Genomic DNA, 23870 nt, shown 5'->3' with positions numbered 1-23870 from the left:
CTGTTTCTGTGTCGCCTCTTTCTTGTGTCTATCGCTGAAAACTAGGAAAAACGTTTATATGAACTTTTATGATAAATAATGCATTAATCGATTAAAGTAATTGAACTGAAATTTAACTGCATTGATCCATATGTTTCTTCTTGCCCCATATTAATGCCACAGTGAGACTTGAATTTAGTTTTAACCCATCTAATGTGCTTGCCCTTTGAGCCTATGCACAGTTGCCATTTATGGTTGCAGACTCTGAAGACAGTGTTCTTAATAGCCATTACATCGGCTAGGGGAGTAAGTGAAGTTTCTTCATCTGCCCTCCCACCTTCCTGTTCTGTGGAGGGGTCTCATGAAAATCTGTAGATGATATGGTTCCAATACTAAAAGTCAGCACACAAAATTGTTTGAATGATAGTTTCTTAAAACCCCACATCTATTCAGCGGCGGCTCCTCCGCTAAGGCGGAGGAGCGGCACCCCACTGTTTTGAAGCAGTGAAAGAAAGGAAAAATAAAATGATAATAACTTGATGTTATTATCATTTTATTTGTTCCTGCTTTAGTAGCGCGGGGCGGAGCTGCTCTGCTCACAGAGCAAGGCAGGGGAGGAGTGGTGAGCACACTGAAGTACCAATGACGCTTTGGCCAGCCGTCTCGGGCCGGCCAAACAGACATGCACACTTGGCATATTCTCCATCCAGGCTGCAATACAGCCTGGGTGGAGAACACGCCCAGGCCCCCAATCATAATGCTGAATTGCCGCGTTGTGATTGGCTTAGGGGAGCCCGGCTGCTTCCTGTTCGGCCGACATGGACGAGTGACTACTTCCTTGGATAGATGCGGATTTATAAAGTGCTCTATCCCCCCACGGGTATCTTGGTGCTGAGATTACCTTAAGATCCAATGGAACACATAAGCTACCATACCAGATGGAGTTTCCATACGCGGTGACTAGGCTCCATTATACCCTAGGGAAGAGCCAAGTTTTAAGCTTTTTTCTGAAGTGATGAAGATCTTCTGTTTGTCTAAGGTCGACCGGGAGTTCATTCCATAGCCGCGCAGCTACAGAGCTAAATGCTCTGCGTCCGAGCCTGGTCTTTCTGAATCTGGGTTTTTTCCCCAGCTTGGCTGCTAATGAACGAAGGGTTCTGGTAGGGGTATACCAGGTAAGTTTACTCTGCAGTGGTCTAGGTCCCATACCATGTAATGCCTTGAAAACTATGCAGAGAGATTTAAACTGTATTCTTTGCATGATTGGCAGCCAGTGAAGGTCTGTAAGAGCCAAAGAAGCGGATGCCCTACGCTGTCTCTTCAGAGCTAATTTGGCAGACATTATCTGAACTTTTTGAAGCTTCTTTATTAAAGAGTTCGGAGCACTCAGTAGCAGAGCGTTACAGTAGTCTAACCGACTCAGGATAACTCCTCTCACCACCAGTGCTCTAGCTGAAATTGGTAGCATAGGAAGTATTTTCCGTAATGCTCTAATGAGAAAAAAGCTGGTTCCAACTGTTTTGTTCACTTGGGTATCTGGTCTTAGGTTATCATCAAACATCACCCCCAGATTGCACACTGTCTTAGAGGGAATCAGTGGTTTTTCTGTGGGGGTTGGCCAAAAATTGGCCAGGAGTGGGCGGGAGACTGTATTTGCCGTACAGTACAGAATTTCTGTCTTATCTCCGTTGAACAGTAGGGAGTTGTCTCTGAGCCGCCTTGCAGTTCTTTTAATTTTTATTTTTATTTTTTTCATGGTCAGTCCTACATTGCAATTATACACATTTTATATGCTCATAATTATGATGGCAAAGCATACAGTGAGTTTGTACATTAACATGTGACGACGTACTGTCTTGATTGACACTGAATTTACAGTTCTGATCGCTTACACACTTTTTTTTTTTTTTTTTAACATCTGTTTTTATTAATTTTGTCGTTTTTCCAAACACCAATACAGACATTCGGTACATTAGCATACAGGCTCCCCGTGTATAACAGCAGTGCATAGCACACCTAAGAGATACATAAATTAGGTCGCAGCTTGAAGAACTCCACCCAGTTGCATTGAACCCCTAAAGGAGGCATAAATTTCAAACATTGATATGTGCAGTCCTGTATTCCCCCACGTGGGCTCGCCAGGATATCCCAATGAGTCCCACAGCCAGATCCGCAATTACTGTCCAGAAACAATAAGGAAACAAACATAAAGAACCTCAACCACCTCAAAAGTAGATCAGCTCCAGTGTGTCCATTGCCGTCCCTGCCCCCTGTGTAGTCCCCCTATCCCCCCGTTGCATGTAGTGACGAAGCTGCAGCACATATTCACGCGTTCGTGTGCGTTGCCCCCTCTCGCTCATTGCGGGTGCGTGTTGTGTGTGTGGAACCCTACAGGGTCACGCTGGTGGATCGTCTGTTGCCCGACGGGACATCAACTCCCCCCCCCCCTTGCTCATCCCCCCCATCCCCCTCCGCAGCATGTCTGAGGGCCTGGAGCATCCCCTCCCACTGGGCGGCTATGGGCGTCTTCCTCAACCCTAGTGTCTCCTCCCGCCTGATAGCAGTTCCCTCCGCCCCGGCCCATGCAGCAAGTGAGCGCTCCCATGCCCGTGGATGGGGCGGGTCCTGTGCCTTCCACCGCCTGGTTCTAATCGCTTACACACTTAACAGAGAAATATTACACCATATTCACAGGAAAGAGGTGATCAAAGGCCTTAGGTCCGGCAGCTGGTATATACATGCTGTTAGACCTGCCAGCCCTTGGCTGTCCCCTCCTCATTTTTTTTCTTCCTTTTCTTCCTTTTCACCCTTTCGCCCTCTAATTTTTCTGTCCATTAGTTTTTTAGTGTTGACGTAGAGGCTCTGGGTGCCCCATTTTCACTAACTGAGGGTGAGGCGCAAGGTGCTTCACTAAAATGGAGGGAGGGAGAGAGTTCCTTCACAAAATGGTGGACTAAACTGTCACCTCAGAACCTGGGCCATAGACTGTCATGAGGGGTTCCAGAACCTTCTGGACCACTCTGGCCGGTCAGGGCCCAGGTTATAAATAGAGGTGAGGTGCGTCGGCCATTTTAGAGGAAGAAGCTGTGCTGTGAGGTAGTCAGGAGTAAGGCACCTGAGTGGGGAGGTGGATGCGCTAGAGAGGGAAATGGACAGTTCTTGGGGTCTGCTTTTTCTTTCCCCTCAGCTGATACCACCCTCGACCTCTTGACCTGACCCTGCCCCCGGCCACTAACTCTGGGGTCACATTAACCCTATGCGCTCTTGTTCAGTCAGGACCCCTGAAGGGAGACAGGGTAAAGAGTCACCAACCTTGGCCACACCCTCCACATCCCTGTCATTGCCTGGAACGCTGGAGTAATCTAGGAATAGTGACTGATCACAGCTCTTGACTGAACGGGAAGGTGATCTTCGCCATAGACCCAGGAAATTGGAGGACCGATTCGATTGCCCCCCCCCCCCTTAATTTTGGCCACCCCTGTACTGAAACCCCGTCAAGAATCACTCACCGCCGCAGCCCAGGGGTAGAAGATCGTCCTACTGTCACCTGGGGGGGCCGTGAGGAAGACTGGGGCCCCATAGTGCCCGGATACGATCGCGCGGCATAGCCAGAAGTGAGAGGAAGCCACCGCAGGGGAAGGGAAGCCTGCATCACCCAGATCACATGCAGGGGGCGGACTGTGGAGTGCCACCCCCGCCGCGGCCCGACTGTGGGAGAAGGCCGCGCCCCTGAGTAGAAGGCTGCGTCAGGCCTTGAAGCCACGATCCTCCGATCACATGCAGGGGGCGGACTGTGGAGCACCGCTCCCGCCGATGCCGATTGTGTGAGGAGGCCGCACCCCCGCAGGCCGCGCTGCTTCTGGTGGCTGCGGGCGCGCCTCCCGGCAGTCACTGGGAGTGTGAGCGCCTAGTCTTAGTGATCGTTGTGGGGCCCAGGAACGACTCCACGTCGGCGTTGCCACCCCCCAGGACGCCATCAGAGAGTGGAGCATGCCGATGAGTGGGGCTCTGAGGAGTGAGTCCTCAACCGCCTGGAGAATCCCACAAGAGGTCCGTAATTAGGGAAACCCTTGGGGGAGGAGGGCGGAAGGCGGGAGTGGCCCTGGATTTGCCCCTCCGCCCGGGGAGATCCCTCCCGGAGCATGTTGAGCCCCCCACTGCCCCCCCAGCAAAAAGAACTCGGCTCCTGGTCTCTTCAAGCATCTACTGAGGAAGACGTGGTACTTTAATAGTAAGCCGGGCATTTTGGGGGTATTCCGGAGTGTGATAAACGAGTGCCAGTTTGCATCCTGACAGACCCGTGATTTAGACTGTAAAGACCCGCTATGTGTCGTGAGCAGATACAAGAATATATTAAGCATCAAAGTATTAGAGCATTGTGAGTGCCAAGAATAGCGCTTAAGGTAACAACCCGATTTCTAGCGCTTTGTGAGTTTCAAGTATAGCGCTTAATATAATGACCTAATTAGAAACACATTGGGAACTCTTCATGCAGTGCAGTGCTTAATGTGTTGACCTGATTTGAAGCGCAATGTGAATGTTAGGTACAGCGCTTAAAGTAATCACCTGATTTCCAGTGCAATGTGAATGTTAGGTACAGCGCTTAAAGTAATCACCTGATTTCCAGTGCAATGTGAATGTTATGTGGAGCGCTTCGTTTGGTGACTTTGTTCAACGCGCTATTGAGTTTACTGCGCTGGATCAGGTCACCAAGGGGTGCGCTTAAGTTCTTGCCGGTCTGAAGTAGAAAAGCACTGCTAATTTGGACAAAATTATATGTTTTGAATCTGAAATGTATTGGATAAGAATTGATTAACTTCACCTGATAAGGAAAGATAAAACATATCTACCTTTTCTAAGTATTTGGTGTAGCGTCATTTTTAGTGGTGGAGCGCTGGAGTGCGAAGTGAGTGTGATGCAAGCACGACATGTAACTCTGGAGTAAGCCTTTCTACCTGAGCCAAGCTACCCTAGGACTCTAGATCCAACACATGCATATAGATCTTTCCCCCCACCCGCCTAAAGGATTGGATGAGTCTCACCCCCTCTACATCGCAACATGCCTGAGAGCCGGACAACGTTCTCAATCAGTCCTCTGTTTGCGTGGAGAGAAGATATTGCACTAGTGGGTTCCAGAATTCTCGTGGTCTAGAGGATTGGGGTATGTCTTCTGCATAAGTGTCCAGCTGAGTTTTACAATACGACATATCCTTGACCCAGTCTGTGTGTTTCGGTGTCAGTTTACTGCCCCTTTTCAGTGCTATTCTTCTTTTTGCCAGTAGTAATGCTACCGCCAGTAGCTTACGTCTACGCGCCAGTTTAGTCTTGTAAATGCCCAGAAGGCATATTAGGGGTGCATTTGGGATACGCTCGCCCAGCATATGTGTGAGAGTGTCAGTGACGTCCTGCCAGTAAGATTGGAGTTTTGTACACGCCCACGCCATATGTAGGAAGTCTGCATAGGGGGAATACACATCTGTGACAGCGGTCAACGGCCCAAAGTCCATATGCATGCAACTGCTTGGGTGTATAGTATACCTGATGTATGAACTTGAAATGCATGATTTTCAGGTTGCAGTTACACGTGAGCAGCTGTAGTTGCATACACCCAAAATCCCAGTCTTCTTTGGGAATGGCTATGCCCAGTGTTGCCTCCCATCTATCTAGGGATTTATTCGCTGCGCGGAATTGTTCATGTTGTGACGCAGTATATAGTTTAGTGACTAGGCGTTGTCGCGTAGCAGATGTCAAAAGTATCTGCAGCGCATTGAGCGTTGGTGGTTCGATCAGGAAGGAAGGGTACAAAGCTTTGATCGCCATACGTAGACGCAGATATGCGAAAATATTTAAGGGAGTTTGAAATGCGCTTAGAGCCGTAGCGCCCTCCAGTATGTATTCCTTGTCAGGGAAGAGATGTCCCATAGTACGGAGTCCCATCTCTTGTAGTTTCTGTGTCATTTTCTGCTCTTGTGTCACCGTGAGTTGTAGATGGTGTCGAAGGGGAAGTTATGGTGCATATGTCGGGAGTTTATGTGCTCGCTTCGCTAGTGTGTGCCAGGCCCCCGAGGTGCAGAGCGCTGGGTGTATCTCTGAATTATGGGTGTACTCTCTGGGAGAGGATATAAGTGAAAGGAGTGGGGTGGGGACATTGCAGTTCTTTTCATACACTCATGGAACCAAGTGATACTGATTGATTCCCTTCCACTGAGAATATGATTTGTGTATCATCTACATAATTTGTCACTTAAATTCCATAAAATTTGATAATTGGGATTAGTGGGCTTAAGTATATGTTAAATAGAATTGGGCTAATCGCAGAGCCCGGGGGGACACTGTGCTGGATAGGACTTTATTTGGATAGAAAGGGAGGTAGAGCCACTGCCTGTTGTCTATCAGATAGATATGATTGAAACCAATTCAGTGCCATTCCCTCTATCCCAATATCCATAAATCTATTCAGAAGGACTTTGTGGTTAACCGTGTCGAATGCAGCGGACATATCTAATAGCACCAGTATAACTGATTGGCCTGTGTCTGCTCGCATTCTGAGTTCATCCAGGCCTCTTACTAAGGCAGTATCTGTTCCATGGGCTGGACGAAAACCAAATTGCACATCTTCTAACTTTTGGTTAACTTCTAAAAATTGTGAAAGAGTTTTTCTGATTAACCACTCAAGAATGTTTACCAGGTAGGGCAGAAGGGAAATGGGTCTATAATTAGATAGGTATAGGGGGTCGAGCGTAGTTTTCTTCAACAAGGGTGTCACCATTGCCTGTTTCCAATATACCGGCACTACTCCATTGCTCAGTGATTGGCAACAGATTTGATGGAGCTGTGGAAATAGTTCCTCCTTGAATTCTCTCCACACCCTATGTGGAAGAGGGTCCATTGGGGACCTGGATGAGACGCTCAGAGCCAATTTATTAAAATCTTCTTCAGTAGGAAGCTGGAAGTGATCCAGAATTGACGGCTTGTCATTGTCTACTCCCTCCACCTGCTTTGCAGGTGGCATCGGCTCAGGTAATCCAATATCACCATTTATTTTATTCTCCTTGTTCATTCCCAGACCACTAATAATTTTAGCGATATTCTCCTCGAAATAGACTACCAGACCATCACATAGATCTTGGGTCGCATTGATCTTGTTTTTTATGCAGTCAGGTTTGGAGAGGCCGCTCACTATTTTAAATAAAGCTCTGGCACTTTTAGTCGCCTTTAGAATGGTGTTTGCATAATACTCAGCTTTTGCTTTGGCAATTGTCCCTTTATATTCGCCCAATACTGCCTTCAAAAATATTTTGTCCTCTTCCTCATAGAGTTTCCTCCACTTTCGTTCTGTTCATTTACAACCCTTCTTTAGCTTTTTTAGCACCTAATTATACCAGGAGGCTGATAATTTATACTTATTTTTTAGATCTTTCATTGGAGCCAACTGATCAAGTGAATGGTTTATCTGGACACAGAATTTCAGATAATTTTCCTCCACTGAATTACTGTCATCGAATGAGTTGTTCTCTGTAAATACAGGGGATTGATTATTTTCAACAGTTTGTTTCATTCCCTCCCACATCGTTTGTTTTTCATAGGAACAGTTTTTTTTTTTTTGTTCTGGGATTCAATACTGAAAATTGGATTGAGGAAGTGATCAGTCCAACATAGAGGCAGTGTATTTTCCACCTCTACATCCTTAGTATCTGCAAATATTAAGTCTAGTGCATGGCCTCCCTGATGTGTTAGGTCCAGCACTAGCTGTTGCAGATTAAGGTTCTAGCATGCTTGAAGTAGATCTTTCAAGGTGGGCCTAGATTCCCATTTTCCCAAAGATTATAATCTCCCAGAATGATCATTCAGGAGTGAGTAAGTGACATATTATAGAAAATGTCAATTAGTGCTTGTAGCCGAGGGCTCATTGAGCCAGGGGTTCTATAACAAACTATGCCAATACGCAATTGTCCTTTATTATCCTTAAGGGAGAACCCGAAGAGTTCAATGTTCTCCACTTCATCAATATCCATAGGAGCACAATTCCATCTGTCCTTATAGATAACACCTAACCCCCCTCCTCTTCCAGTGAGGTGTGGTTTGTGAAAAGCTTTATAACCTGGAGGACATGCCAGCCCCAGCTCGACCTCTGAGTCAGGGTGTGTCAATGTTTCAGTTAAGAATAGCACATCCAAATTGTGAAATTCTAACATGAGATATATCTCCTGATGATGTTTTACCAGGGACCTGACATTACTTAGGCCACATTTGAGTTTATCTACTATGCTTTTATCAGGGGTTGCACTCACTTACCTCAATTCTATATATTTAGAACCTGGACCCCCCGCTCACCTATTGACAAAAGCTGCTCCTTTGAGTAACGATAATTGACTTTCCCCGTTGGGCAGTGTCCCTAACCGACAGCATGGCTAGCACTGCGCACGGCAGGTGCGCGGAATGTTGAAAGGATGGATAGTAGTCACGAGGTAAACCAAAGTAGAGGTTTATTGGTAAGTTACAGGATGGTAGTTACAAGTAGATGAGTTAGTTCCAAGCTGATTCAAGGCCCCACCAGGAGCTGCATCTTTGCTGCTCAGCCCGCTCTCTCTAACTGTCATTCCTCCAGTCCACCAGGCACACCAACATTCTACACAGTCATCAGGCATTCCAACATTCCAAACACACACTCATGCATACTGGCTGAGCAGCAGGAAATTTAAAGACAACCACGGACGTGCGCAGACGTGCTAGTCTTTGCGTCGCTGCGCGCTCGTGTTTGCATCTCCTTAAGTAGGGAGGGAACCTCCTCTGTGAGAAGAGCTAGAGCGCTGACTAAGATGGCGTGTGCTCGGTGACCCGCTCCTACATGCGGCGTACACCAGCTCACCTTGGTCAGAATTACGAGCAAGTGCAAATTTGAGTGGTTAAAACAGATTTAAAATTATACACACAATTTTAAAAAACAATACAGCTTTTAAAACGCAATTCACTTTCAAGACGTGCTATTACCAAACTATCTAATAATAGCGATGTGTGCAAAGGGCAATCTTACAGAGATAAGTGTCTTTTTTTTAAATTTTTATTTTTTACATCCCTTTACCCTCCTGCCTCGCCACCCCAGATCCGTGCCGGCCGCTACTGCATCTATTGGCATGGGCAGAGTACAGAAAGCAACTGACACCAGTGCAAGCAGGTGATAAATAACCTCATGGCAGCGCGAGGCCGAGTACTACATGGTAACATGACTTCATACTGCAACTCCTGGAGAATATTGCTATACAAAAGTTTTAAGATCTAGTCTGAAGGTATTCAAAGTATGAGGAATTTTTGGTGAAATAGTCTCTACCAGAAAAGGCGTTACCGTAGATCAGTAACTTGTTGTTTTTTTGTCAAATCCTTTTAGTTATGTTTGATTCTAGTGGTGCCTTATCACAAGAGTGTTTACTTTTATAAAAGTAGAATGACATTTCATGCTAATATCTTCTTTGTCCTAGGAATTACTAAAGAACCATGCTTTATTTCAAAGAAAAGAGTTCCTTACTACAATCCACAAATTTCAAAGTCATTGGAGTGGAATGGAGAGCTTGAATCTGAAAGGAATCTAGAAGCACCTTCAGATCTGAAAGCTCCAGAGCACCTTCAATCACAACCTGCACATCGCAAAGACATCCATGGCCAAGAAAATGTGGAGACACCAAAGGCTCCCAGGCTGCCCCATAAAAAATCTCGATCTCACTCTGCAGATTCAAGAATGAAGTATGTGAAAGAAAACAAAACCGAGACGGTGAACAAATTACACAGGACGCACAATAGGAGAGAAAAACACAGCTCAGCAGATAGCAAATTACGAAGTGCTCAGCATGTCAAAGAAAACAATGTACATGCCAATAACATATTTCAAACTCAAGTACTGGAGAAGCAAACAAAAGAGGCAGCTCCATCCGTAGCTCATCCAGAAACTAATGGGGTAAAAAAAGGTTTTTATTTTACTAGATACTAAAGACGATTAGGTGCACATGAAAAACATCTTTTCGTTCCTATATTCAATCTTTGTGTTATTAGTTCCACAGAGCACTGCAGAAGAAAGCAGGTATGAATGTTTTACCTGTAAACAAACCTAACAGGACCTCCGAATACCATAGACAATTTGTATGGAAGAATCCTATGAAGAACTCGCCAATGCTTGCAGCAGAGCAGGTAAGCTGAAAAACCTGCATAGTAAAGATCTAATAAGTGGTAAAGCAAAGGAATCACTATAATATTCCATTACAGGTTAGCAAATATTGAAACTATTGCCTCTGCTACTTAACACTCATGTCAACGTGATTTGCCGATTATTTGAAGATGGGTCAGGAAATGTGAGCGAGTTTCTCAAGGTAAAAGGACTACTTATGAAAGACAAACTGCACATTTTTAGTGCTAGACTTAAAATGCAAGACTAACCCTTTAGTTGCACGACACGTTGTTTTCCATAGAATTCAGTTTTTCAAAAGCTTTATTTACAGTATTTATTTAATCATATTGTTACACCCTGTACATTTCTTCTGGCCCCCTTATACCAAATGCATACCAGCCTATCGTGCTCAGCAGAGAAAATGGAGAGGTGTCCGATTAACACTCTCCCATAGCTTACTTGGAAAGGGACCCATATGTGGACTGTATACAATCCTTCCAGAGACAGACAGGTAGGTTATCGATTAGCTCTTTCCCATTCACCCAAATCAGCAGACAGAAGACACCTGGACCAATTTTATGAGAAGCTTTTATTATAAGTCACCTGAGTTCAGAACATATGTAGAGCAATAGTTGCAAATATGACTCTTTTTGTGGTAACGGCAAAAAATGAAGAACATGAATACTATCAAGAAAAATTGTAATGTGCCAACTCCAATAGAAAGTCAGGCCCTTTAACACCGGGAACTATCAACATCCTTGCTAGCCCGGGATAAGGAGCTTTAGGCACCTTATGAAGGACACCGTCCTCCCAGTCTATCCAGTGATCCCTGCAGGCGTCCTTGTTTTTCTGTTCCTCAAACCATTGTTGAAGACTTTCAAAAGTGGGACTCTGCAGAAGTCACCCTAAAGAGAGTCTCCTCCCTATACCTCTTCTTTTGATTATGTGAACCTGATCCTCTATTTCATGCTCGAAGTCTCTCTGACTCCCCTGATTGTCTTTTTGAGTCCTTATGGCACAAGCACCTTCTCAAGCAGTGACAACATTTAAGCATGAGTATGCAGCCAGTGGTTAATTTTTGCCAGCTGTTGCTGGTGAGCGCAACTGGCACTTATTTGAGGGGACTGGGACTCTTTGAGCGGCCCATCAAAAATGTCATCTACCTCATGGATTTCAGTTTGCGCCTTGACAACGGCGAGTGGGGCAAATATCAGATGGTACCTTTGATTAGCTAGGACCTCTGCCAGCTTGCCTGCTACCTCTTGCTGCCGGCTAATCACTTCAAAGGATGCTTTTGACTTCAAGCTCCAAGAGAAGATACACAGATGCTGTATATGAGTTTAAAAGATGATCCCACATGTGAAGCTACAGAAAACATCACTTTTTCTAAAAGCACAGACTCTTCACTGAAGTAAGAGATGCTACCTATACCTAACAAAAGGGAATGGGAAATATTTGCTTTACACTTTCGTTATTTCACTTTCTACTGCCTAGCATGGGCAGGCTTCCTTTAAAGCACACAGTGCATGCAGATGAAGTGTCAGAGGAATTTGCTCTCACGTGCTCATTCTTTCCTCCCTGCAGCCAGTCAACCTTTCCCACGGAGCTTTGTCTACAATATGAAATACGTTTATTTCATTTTAAGTGTCACTCACGCCTTTTACAGTTTATTATCGTAGCTGGAAGTCCTGTTTAAAGGTGACTATACTGGATGTTAGGTGAAGGGAGGAAGAAAAGGAGATTCGTGTGGCACTACCGGAGAATGACTGGCCAATTTACCGTTGTCACCAGAAGGGGGGGGGGGGTTCCAGTAGCAGGGATTGGGCATTTCTGGAACCCCTATTTGCTCCTGAGATTTTCAGTTTCTGATGGATACATCTTCCAGTGGATTCCTCAACTTGTGAATATCCCCTGCGCCAGCATTCCACGGAACTTTTCTTTCCCAGCACTCCACGTCGACGTGGGCGACGTCACAATGCATCGGCTCCGCACGCGACTCCGTACGACGTCATCGGAGCCATAAGAAGCCCACGTCGGCGTGATGACGTCAGTTCCCTTTTTTCCGCGCCGTCGACGCGCAACGTTTTTTTTTCCAGTGCTCTCTAGCTACTTTGTAGTTTAGCGGTGTTACTGTGTTAAATTCAGTATGTCTTCGACGAGGAAGTCGCGCTTTAAGCCCTGTAGGGAATGTGGAGGCCTGATGTCCATGACGGATCCGCATCAGGACTGCTTATGGTGTCTTTCTTCTGATCATGACATGGAAGAATGCGGTTGCTGTAGGAGTATGAATCCTAAAGCGCTGAAGGAGAGGAAGACCAAGCTCTTCATGAAGAAAATCGGTGAGGAGAAGAGAGGGAGAAAAAAGGAGAAGTCCAGGCGGGAGTCATCGACTTCGAGGTCGTCGAAGTCGAAGAAACACCACAAGAAGACGAAGCATTCTTCTCGGCGTCGGTCCTCGAAGTCCAGGAAGTCGAGGTCGGCTTCGCCCCGTCGACGTCGGAGCAAGGACTTGTCACCTTCTCCTTCTCCTGCTAAGTCTCCGAAATCTCCCTCGCCGAAGCGGGCTCCAGCTCGTTCCCCGACGCCGTCACCGGCTCTGTCCAAGGCTCCGACTCCGGGTCAAGTGGAGTCTGATGTGCCTTTGGATGAGCAAGGACAGGAGGAGGCTGTTCCGGTGCCGGATGACTCTGCGGCTCCGATGGATGGTTCTGCGGAGCCGACGCCGGTGACTCCACAAGGGGATACAGGGACGGTCCCTTATCCCCAATTCCCGGCTCCAGGTACGGATCCCTCAGGATTTCTGAATGCCATGTATGGTATTTTTAATAGGGCATCATTCCCATCCGGAGCACCAACTGGTCCCGTGGGTCCGATGGCGTTTACGCTGGGGGTGCCGCAGCATTACGCTCAGGCCCCTTTTCTGCCCTTTATGCCGATGGCGCTTTCTTGGCAGTTTCCGGCACCGGCTGGGGATCCGACTCGACCTCGGATGGACCGTCAGTCTTCGGAGCCTTCTTCGACGCCGTGGCCGACTCCATCGGCACCGCGTCCGGCGCCGCCGACTCCACCTATGGCGCCTCCGACTCCGGTGCCTTTGGCTCCACCGACGCCCAGTACGACGTCGACGACGCCGGCTCCCCGGATCTGGTCGAGGCGGGAGGCCCAAAGGGTGTTGGAGGAGGGAAGATATCGGGCAGAGATGGAAGAAGGTGAGGTCAACTCTTCTTCGTATGAGTTTGAAGGAATAGAGGAAGCAAGTGGTTTGGATACCACCCCTGAGTGGGAGCATGCTTCTGCAAGGTCTTCTCCTCCACAGGAATTGGCACCCTACCATGTGGTGATTAAGAAGGCCGCAGAGTTGTTGGATCTGCAGCTGCCCTCTGTGGAGTACAAGTCAAACCTGCTTACGGAGGTGTTACACTCTCCGACGTCGGCTTCGGAGCCTTTTTTGCCTTTCAATGAGGCCATCTTGGAGCCAGTGTTGGAGGTGTGGAGGAAACCTCTTTCAGCTCCGGCGGTTTGCAAACAGGTGGCAAGGAGGTACAGAGTTGCACCAGGATACCTGGATTTTTTGTCCACACATCCTTCTCCGGAGAGCCTAGTGGTGCAGGCTTCATGTTCTAAACATGCTTCGGGTGCTTTCCCTCAGTCTCCGGCTGATAGGGAGTCAAAGAAAGTTGATCAGGCGGCCAAGAAGACCTTCTCCTCAGGAAGTATGGCGTTGAAGTCATCTAATGCCACATGCTTGCTGGGGCGTTATGTTCATGCCTTGATGGACTCTATAAAATCTTTGGCCCCTAAGTTGCCTGAGGGGGATAAGTCATCCTTCTTGGAAGTTGTTGCGGACACTCAGGCAGCTGCCAGGCAGGTGATCCAGTCTGGGCTGGATACGGCGGACTCGGTGGCGAGAATTATGGGGTCATCCATCGCCGCAAGGAGACAGGCTTGGCTCCGTTCCTCTGGTTTCTCTGCAGATGTTCAGGCCACGTTGGTGGATCTGCCTTTTGACGGACAGAAGTTGTTTGGGGAGAAGGCAGATTCTGCCCTTCAACGTTTTAAGGACAGTAGGTTGACGGCGAAGTCCTTGGGTCTGCAGGCTCCTGCTAGGGGTTCAACATTTCGAAAGGCTAGGGGATTCGGAAGATCATCCTTTCGTTCCTTCCGAGAACCCCAGCAGCAGCTGCAACAACAGCAGCAGAATCCCCTCTATAGGTCTTATAGAGGGAAGCAAAGGGGTCGGAGAGGTTCTGGACGCAACCCCTCTTCTTCCTCCTCCTCCTCTGCTCCAAATGAGGCTTCAGGGAAGCAGCCCTAGATCCCCCATCCCGGATCATGTAAGACCTGTGGGGGGTCGGGTGTCCTACTTTCTACGGGGTTGGAAATCTGTCACAACCGACCTTTGGGTTTTGAACCTCGTAGAGACTGGGTACGCCCTTCCCTTTCGGGAGTTTCCTCCCCCTTACCCTCCTTGCCAAGGTTATTGCTCGGAAGACCATCTGCTTCTCCTGCAGAAAGAAGTTCTGGCCTTGCTTCAGAAGGGTGCGATGGAGGTGGTTCCGGAGCAGGAAAGGGGTCAGGGATGCTACTCCCGGTATTTTCTGATTCCCAAAAAGGACGGCAGATTGCGTCCGATTCTGGACCTCAGAATTTTGAATTTTTACCTGAGACAGGAGAAATTCAAGATGTTGACCCTTGCGCAGGTTCTTCAAGCGTTGCAGCAAGGAGACTGGATGGTGTCGCTCGACTTGCAGGACGCGTACTTCCATGTCCCGATCCTGAAGTCGCACAGGAAGTATCTCCGTTTTACGGTTGGGTCGCAACACTACCAATTTGCGGTCCTCCCGTTTGGTCTTACTACCGCACCTCGAGTCTTCACAAAGGTGATGGCGGTGGTGGCTGCGCATCTCAGGAGGTCAGGGATCCCGGTTTTACCTTACCTGGACGACTGGCTTCTGAAGGCGTAGTCCCCAGAGATAGTGCAGCATCATCTGCAGGTGACATCTCAGCTGTTATTCGACTTGGGTTTTTCAATCAATGTGCCCAAATCTCACCTGGTGCCCTCTCAACGCAACCTGTTCATAGGGGCAGTACTGGACACTACTGTGTGTCGAGCATTCCCTCCTCCTCAAAGAATTCTCGACATTCAGGAGATGGTCCCTTTATTCCACAGTGGAGCGGTTGTTCCAGTTCTGAAGGTTCTTCGCCTGCTCAGTCTGTTTGCCTCCTGCATTCTGTTGGTCAACCACACACACTGGCACATGAGGGCGCTCCAGTGGTGTCTCTGCAAGCAGTGGTATCAGCACAACGTGGATCTCGGGGAGTCGATCAAGATCTCCGGAGAAGCTGCAGCGGATCTGTCTTGGTGGAGCGTGGAGGGCAATCTGTCTCAAGGAAAGCCCTTCCATCTACCTCCATCGGTGGCCACAGTGATAACGGATGCATCCACTTTAGGGTGGGGTGCGCATCTGGGGGATCTGGAGATCAAAGGACTTTGGTCTCTAAAGGAGAGGTTGCTTCACATCAACCTTTTAGAACTGCGGGCGATCCGTTTGGCGCTCAAGGCCTTCCTCCCTTCCCTTCGCGGTCAGTCGATTCAAGTCCTGACCGACAACACGACCGCGATGTGGTATGTCAACAAGCAGGGAGGAGTGGGGTCTCTTTGTCTATGCAGAGAGGCCTTACGTCTATGGTCCTGGGTTCAGGACCATCGGATTTGTCTGATGGCAAATCATCTGGCCGGGGTGCTGAACGTGCGTGCGGACAGTCTCAGTCGGCAGTTCTCTGCCGACCACGAGTGGAGGCTCCACCCGGAGGTGGTTCGTTACGTCTTTCGGACGTGGGGGACGCCTCGGGTGGACCTGTTTGCCACTTGCGAGAACGCGCACTGCCCGTCATTCTGCAGTCTCCAGTATCCGATGCAGGGGGCGTTGGGGGACGCGTTTCAGTTGAGTTGGAGCTCACGACTCCTTTACGCGTTTCCTCCCATACCCTTGATTCGTCGGGTTCTGAGGAAGATTCGCCAAGACCGGGCCCAAGTCATATTGGTCGCCCCGGATTGGCCAAGAAGGGTGTGGTATACAGATCTTCTCCACCTCTCCTCGTGCCCTCCGCTCCGTCTCCCTCTGAGGGCAGACCTCCTCTCACAGTCGGAGAGGCAGGTTCTACACCCCCACCTCCAGAGCTTACACCTTCATGCCTGGAGATTGAATGGGGCAACCTGAGTTCTTTCTCTCTCCCTCCTGATTCGGTGGATGTTATTTTATCGGCCAGGCGACACTCCACCAAGTCCATTTACTCCTACCGGTGGTCCAAGTTTGTAAAATGGTGTGGCGAGAGATCCATTGAACCTTTAAAAGCCCATCTTTCTGATGTGCTCCAGTTTGCTCTTTCCCTGGCTCAGCAGGGCTGTGCTGTGGCCACGGTCAAGGGCTATCTTTCGGCCTTATCGGCTTTTCTATGCCTTCCAGATCAACCTTCACTTTTTAAATCTCCGGTTGTTCTGAGGTTTATCAAGGGCCTTACAAACATGTTTCCTCCCACTCCCTTTGTAATGCCTCAGTGGGACCTTAATCTTGTTTTAACCTTTCTGATGGGGTCCCAGTTTGAGCCTCTACATAGTTGTCCTTTGAGGCTGTTGTCCTTTAAGGTGGTTTTTCTTGTAGCCATAACCTCGGCAAGGAGGGTGAGTGAGCTTCAAGCTCTTAGTTCTAAACCCCCGTTTTTAACCTTGCATGCTGAAAGGATGGTTCTCAGGACCAGGGCTGCTTTCCTGCCAAAGGTTGTCACTCCGTTTCATTTGGGGCAGTCCATTACTCTCCCTGTTTTCTATCCTCCTCCTCATCCTTCCAAGGAGGAGGAAAGGCTTCATCGCCTGGACCCAAAGAGAGCTGTCAGCTTTTACTTGGACAGAACGAAAGACTTTCGTCTGGACGATCAGCTCTTTGTGGGTTATGTTGGACATTCCAAGGGGAGAGCGGTGCACAAGCGCACGTTGTCGAGATGGATTATCCTTGCCATTAAGATCTGCTACGCCCTGGCTGGTAAGACCCCTCCTGAGGGCATTAGAGCTCATTCAACTAGAGCTAAGTCATCTACATCTGCTTTGGCCCGGGGTGTTCCTGTGGCAGACATTTGTAAAGCCGCGACTTGGGCCTCATCTCTGAGTCCAAGCAATAATGCTTTGCGAAGGTATGGAGGGAGGCCCACTTTGCGCGCTCTGTGTTGCAAGACTTTCTGGTATAGGAAGGTGGACACCCTCCTCCGGGAGTGGGGACTGCTGTGGGAATCTATTAACAAGGTGAGGAATCCACTGGCAGATGTAACAATCAGAAGAACAAGTTACTTACCTTCGGTAACGCTTTTTCTGGTGGATACAGTATCTGCCTGTGGATTCCTCACTGACCCACCCGCCTCCCCGTTGTCCACCTTTGTATACCATGGAATAGGTCTTGTTTGAAATGTTTGTATACTTTCTGGTACATTTGTAGGAAATGCTTGTTTGATTAGCATTCTTTTGTTTTGTATGCTATGTATATGTATTGGTATTCTATATACTGTGTATACTTGGAGTTGAATTGAATTGAATGGAATTGAAGAGACTCTTATATAGCGCATGGCTACTCGAAAGCATCCCAGCGCTCGAACAACAAAACTAACCCAAAGACAATAGAAGCGCCGCTAGCCAGTCCAGATATACACCTCTAATTTCTTGGAAAGAGCCAAGTTTTCAACTTCTGCCGAAACACAAGTAGACTAGGCTCTTGGCGAAAAATCAGAGGGAGAGAATTCCAAAGTTTGGATGCATTCAGTGAAAAAAGACGGCCGCCCACACGGGATCTGTTGATCCGCGGGACTACTGCCAAGTTCTGATCATTAGAGCGGAGGTTTAAGGAGGACTTATAGGGGGTTACCAGATCTCCTAAAATGGGGGGGCCTTTCCCATGGAAGATTTTATGTGCCATACACAATGTTTTAAAGAAGACCCGCTCTTTCACTGGGAGCCAGTGCAGGGATTTTAATGCGGGTCTAACCGAAGTTCGCTGGTTAATCCCCAGTAAGAGTCTTGCCGCCGAATTCTGAACGACTTGAAGTCGTTTGATCGTGAAGGCCGGCGCTCCCAAATAAATGGCATTCCCATAATCTATCCTAGATAAAATCAAAGATTGTACTAGGATTTTTCTGGCCTTTTCTGGCAGTTGTGGGAGAATTTTTCGCGTAGATTTAAGAAGCCCAAACAAGTAGCAGCAGTTTTTCTAGCCTGAGTTCTAAACGTTAGTTCGGAGTCAAGCCAGAATCCAAGACTTTTGATTTCCGGTCTAGGGGTAGGACCCGGCCCCATGCACGAAGGCCAGAGGATTGCATTGTCAAAACTGGCCTGTCGTCCCAACAGCAGCAGCTCTGTTTTCCCACCGTTCAATCTGAGATGGGACCGATCCATCCAACCTGCAACGGCTTCTAAGCAGTTGCGCAGCAACAGCGGAGACTGTGTGAACTGGTTCAGGGAAAACACCAGCTGGGTATCGTCGGCATAACTCACCAACTGGACCCCGAACGGAGCCACTACTTCCGCCAGAGGAGCCATATACATGTTAAACAGTGTGGGGCTAAGGGAAGACCCCTGCGGAACCCCACACTGCAACGGAATAGGGTCAGAGCGATAGTCATCTTCAAAGACCCTAAAAAATCTGTCCCCAAGGAAAGATTCCAGCCACTTAAGAGCCTTGTCCTTAATTCCCATGTTGCTGAGACGGGAGACAAGAATGTGATGGTTAACCGTGTCGAAGGCGGCGCTGAGGTCCAGGAGGATAATAGCAGCGCTGCCACTGGCGTCCAGAATCCTCCTGGCCTCCTCCACCACCCTCAACAAGGCTGTTTCCGTTCCCTGACCTTTCCTGAACCCCGTTTGTGATGAGTGAAGCAGTTTATTTACTTCCAAAAAAGAGGCTAGTTGCATATTGACGAATTTCTCAGTCAATTTGCTAATCCCAGGTAGCAGGGAGATAGGCCGGTAGTTGGAAAAATCCCCTGGATCCAGATTGGGTTTCTTCAACAGAGCCCTGACCATTGCTATCTTCCACTCTCTTGGCACCACAGCTGACTCCATAGAAGCGTTCACCACATTCACAATAGGTTTACTAATAATAGGCAAAACTGCAGTTAAGATATTCATCGGAGCAGGATCAAGCGGAGAACCACTTTTTATGGAATTCAATAGAGGTGGCAGAAGATCCTCCCTAAGAGGAGAAAAGGAGGAGAGCCTTGGGTGGTCCAGATGGTCTTGACTGGCTGCTGACCGTTGAAGGTCCATAGGAACTATAGGAGGGAGCGTATCAATGATCTGTTTGATTTTTGTACTAAAAAAGGTCGCCAGATCTTCACATCGACTACCTGCTTTTTCCGAATCAGGCAGCGGGTCAGGAACTTTCATCAGAGACTTTACAATTCTAAAAATCTCCCTAGGGGCATTAGCGGAGGACTCAATTTTACTAGCAAAAAAAGCTGATTTAGTAGTGATCAGAGCCGTCTTATATTTCTTTAAGGCTGCTTTGTATCTACTTTTCTTTTCACCACTAAACTCTTTCCTCCATTGTCTCTCTTCCCTTTTACACTGTCGTTGGTTCACCTGTTCGCCTCGAAGGCATGGAAAAAATGGGTGGAACTGACGTCATCACGCCGACGTGGGCTTCTTATGGCTCCGATGACGTCGTACGGAGTCGCGTGCGGAGCCGATGCATTGTGATGTCGCCCACGTCGACGTGGAGTGCTGGGAAAGAAAAGTTCCGTGGAATGCTGGCGCAGGGGATATTCACAAGGTGAGGAATCCACAGGCAGACACTGTATCCACCAGAAAAAGCGTTACCGAAGGTAAGTAACTTGTTCTTTTCACTTAGATAGGAGAGTGAAGAGGAGTGCAGCGCTCTGTGAGTGATGCAGGCTTCAATGGGAATCCATTGGAGGGTTAGCAGGGCTGGACATGTGGTCACATTTCTTGAGACCTAACACAAAGTGTGCTGCTGCATGTAGTATTGCTCTCAGTGGGCCTAGATGAACTTACTGGGACTACGAAGATCACTTTTTTCCTGCATAAGTATTGTCAATCAACAAACAGGAAATCAGTATAGTGAAAAATATCAATTTTTGGGACTGCAGTTGTGTTTCGTCGTGACCTCAGTATCCTGTGAAATTATTCTAGTGGAAACATCAATTATGTTGACCTCAGGTTAGACAGGAGGCATTGAAATGAGGAAAGACAAGAGTAGGGGAATCAAAGAAAGACGTTTGTAGGGCAAAGAGAACATAGGAGACACAATGAAGCGAGAAAAGAAACACAGATGAAGCAAGACAGTGAGAGACGGAACATGTGAGAATGCAGAATAGAGTGAGTGGAAGGAGAGGGTTAGAGGTGACCAAGAGGGTAGGGGGTGAAAGGAGAAAGAAGAGGAGAGTAGGAAGAGCTTGAAATCGTGAGAGTGCCGCATCTTTTATACTAAGCCTACAGTATCCAAGACTGACTGTTTATCTAGCATTTTGTTAAGACCGGTATAAGATATGAACTGCTGAGATATATTGTGCAGCCTGTCAAAAACAGTTGAGACTTGAGGCATTTGAGTGAGATGGTTATTTTTCAAATATGTGTACTAATCCAGATTGAAGAATGTGGTGAGGTTCATGGGAACAAGTCTTACTGCCCCATCTTTGCTGCCTGATTCACCGGCAGGAACCAAGGCATAATTTGATGCTGCAATGTGGATCATTTTGAAGCTGTAATGTGCTTTTAAATCTAAACTTGTGCATTATACAATTGCACTAGTCATTTGAAGCCATATCTGTGGAATGTGAAGCAGTACTGTACAACTGAAGTTACACATGTGCACTCCAACACTGTGATACCCAGCAGTTTTCTGGTTATTATATGCATAACTGCAGTTCAAGATGTCCATTGTGCTGGATCACCACACGTGCATGTGAAGTCATTTAATTCACAGGATGTTGCCTAGATCTAAAGTGCTGTAATTTCCTCCAGCGTCATATTATGCAATTTCATTTGGTCCCATTATGGGTCTAAAGTCATATGAAGTAACTTCTGGAGATATCATTATGTTCATTGTTGGTTTAGAAACCTGCACAATATTACCTCTTTTGGTTCACAACGTGTCCTAACAACTTATATTTCTGCCTATGCACTTTGAACCCTGCTGCACCCCGCTAAGCTAAACAAGTACTGTAACTAATATTCATGATGTGCTGCTAATATGCTCTTCCTTCCATTACTGTAACCCACACAGTGTTCTACTAGTGCACTTAAATTTCTGCATTGCTACACCCTGTACTGTTCCAGTACTGCTACATCTTCTCACGAACACCTTTCTTCACAATAATTTTTAATGCCGCAGTAATCATAGGTTCTTGCACCTGTCTACAGGCAAATTTGTTGATGTCTTTTCATTGTTGGATCGTAACCCCAAATATTGACTCACCAGAGTGACATTTTTGTGAACATATCTGAGGCCTTATCTCCATAGATCGATCAGAAAGAGTTAGATGGTAGTTCAATGCCAGATTTCTTGGGTATCCACAAACTATGTGATGTCTATTTGCAATATTTGTATGTAAATGTCTCTTATTAGGCCATCATGAAAATCCCATACAAACAGCCCTCCTCCTAGGCTTACATTTGACCCCATTACCATATGATATCCTTACTAATTCAATACTTGCAGTACTGATACCATAGCACTATGCGTCCAACTTTAAATACAGGCAGCCAGAAGGTGCTTTTAATTCAATTCGATTAACTATTTCTCCAGCATATACAATTATATAAAGTAACTTGACTCACACCCTGAATGAATTGTTTCATTTGTATCTGCTCGTTTGTTCAGTCCTCTGAACAATAAGCTTTATTTAGAGTCTGATAGAGACACATTTTCAGCATAACCTAGATTATGATTTTGGTTAGCTGCCATGAAGTTCTTCTTGGAAATGAATCCATGCAAGATCATCTTGGTTTCTTGCTGCACTGACATTTAGTCCGATGAGTGGAGGAACTGCTTCTACAGAACTTCATTCACTCCTATGAACCTTTTCCTGGTGTATTTCCCTCCTCAGATGATCTATAATAAAAACACCTCTATCCAACCATTCAATTCTGATATAATTCCCCGTGAAACTGAATATCACCATCAGTTCAAAGGATCGCCTCAAGCTCAAGGGCCAAAATTGAGACGGGATTGGGAAGAAAAAGAAAGTCATCTTTATGAACCAGAAGAGACCGCTCCAGAAAAGAAGGTATTTTGACAATATTTGTTTGACTTTTTTACTCAAGTATTTTTCTTTCTGTTTGAATCACTGCTGTAGGGCAATTAAGGCTATTACTCAGTTTTGAAAAACTCTACAAATACCAAACATAACCTGGCAAGACCTTTTGCATCAAAATTCAAATTGACACAGCGAATATCAGACAAAAAAGCTGTCAAAGTATAATGCTTGCAATTATTCTTCACCCCCTTTATAGACCCCGTGCAATGTACGAAGAATAAGCTCTTTGATAAATGTAAAGTCATTGAATTTTCACTGCCTCAACCCTTTACATTTCTGCCTACTCCCCAGTGATTAAGAAATCAAAGAATACCTGGAGAGAATTCAAGGAAATTCCCCTAAACAGAAAGCCTCTATTCATTTCACTGACATGATTTTGGAAACTATAGTTAAAGATCTGATTTATCACTTTGCATCTAATATCTTATTGGAATGAGCTGGCGAATATGCATCTTGTTCTAGGCACATTTTCTGGCATATTTCCTGTAGTAAAGTCTGTCCACTTTCAAAGAAACCCTCAGTTGGTGCAGAGGAACCAAATACATTTAGAAACGTTTTGGGCCATCCGTTTTTAGTGAAGGCAGTCAAAAACTGTGTAGCCTTACAATTGAGACAACACATCTATAACAATGATATCTTGGATGAATTTCAATCAGATTTCAGACCTGGTTGCAGTATGAGGTTGCCTTGCATATCTGGCAATTATTTCTTGAACTTTCAACAACATTTTATCTGATCAGTCATACTTTACCTATTCCTTTCCTCAAAGAGCTTATGGGAAATTTATGAGGTAATTTTCGACTTGTTCTCCCATGCTTAGCTAATCATTCTCAACAGATTAAAAATGGAAGCATCTCCTAGTTCTGTCACTGGTTCAAATGCAGCACCACAGAAATCCATTTTGGTGGTCACTTTCTGTAAAATCCCTTAGTGACATCCTTAGGAATTCAGGCTTTTTGTGCTCCACATATCACTCTCTGCCTCTAGCCCACCTTTTAATTTTGTTACCATATTCTTCTGTACCCTTCTTTCCCTATTTACTATGTGCCTTCACACCTCCTTCTCTCTATTCACCATATCTTCTGAGTCTTTAAATCTGGCAATACTTCCAGCCTCGCCCCTTTTCTCTAGTCCAGTAGTTCTCAAGCTGTCTTCTGAGGACCACTGGGGTCTGCGAGGCCTACTCAGGAAGTCTGTGACTGTTTTACAACATTTTTTTTTGTAATTGATAAATTAAAATGAATAACGTATTTATAATTAAAGAAGCAACATTGAACATTTGAAAACTTTGTCTATCTTTGAATTTGAATTAAACACAATAATTCAATATTTGAGCATTTGTTTATTGTATATTTGCTTTTGTATTTTATGTTTGAGATTCAAATCATAGAATTTGATATGCCAGGGGTTCAAGGCT

General features: G+C 46.5%; 1 protein-coding gene across 2 annotated transcripts in view; it reads left to right on the top strand.

Moving 5' to 3' along the window:
• Nucleotides 1-23870, top strand: part of SAXO6 (stabilizer of axonemal microtubules 6) — a 621602-nt gene that overhangs the window by 106914 nt on the left and 490818 nt on the right. For both annotated transcript variants that reach the window (XM_085653468.1, XM_085653467.1), the window contains exons 3-5: nt 9456-9928; nt 10024-10158; nt 22244-22423. In XM_085653468.1, the coding sequence (XP_085509594.1) occupies nt 9456-9928; nt 10024-10158; nt 22244-22423 (788 nt within the window). The remainder of the gene's footprint in view (nt 1-9455; nt 9929-10023; nt 10159-22243; nt 22424-23870) is intronic.

Source organism: Triturus cristatus, chromosome 4_1, assembly GCF_964204655.1.
Source record: "Triturus cristatus chromosome 4_1, aTriCri1.1, whole genome shotgun sequence".
NCBI classification, from domain to species: Eukaryota; Metazoa; Chordata; class Amphibia; order Caudata; family Salamandridae; genus Triturus; species Triturus cristatus.
This window is presented reverse-complemented; position numbering and strand designations above follow the sequence as displayed.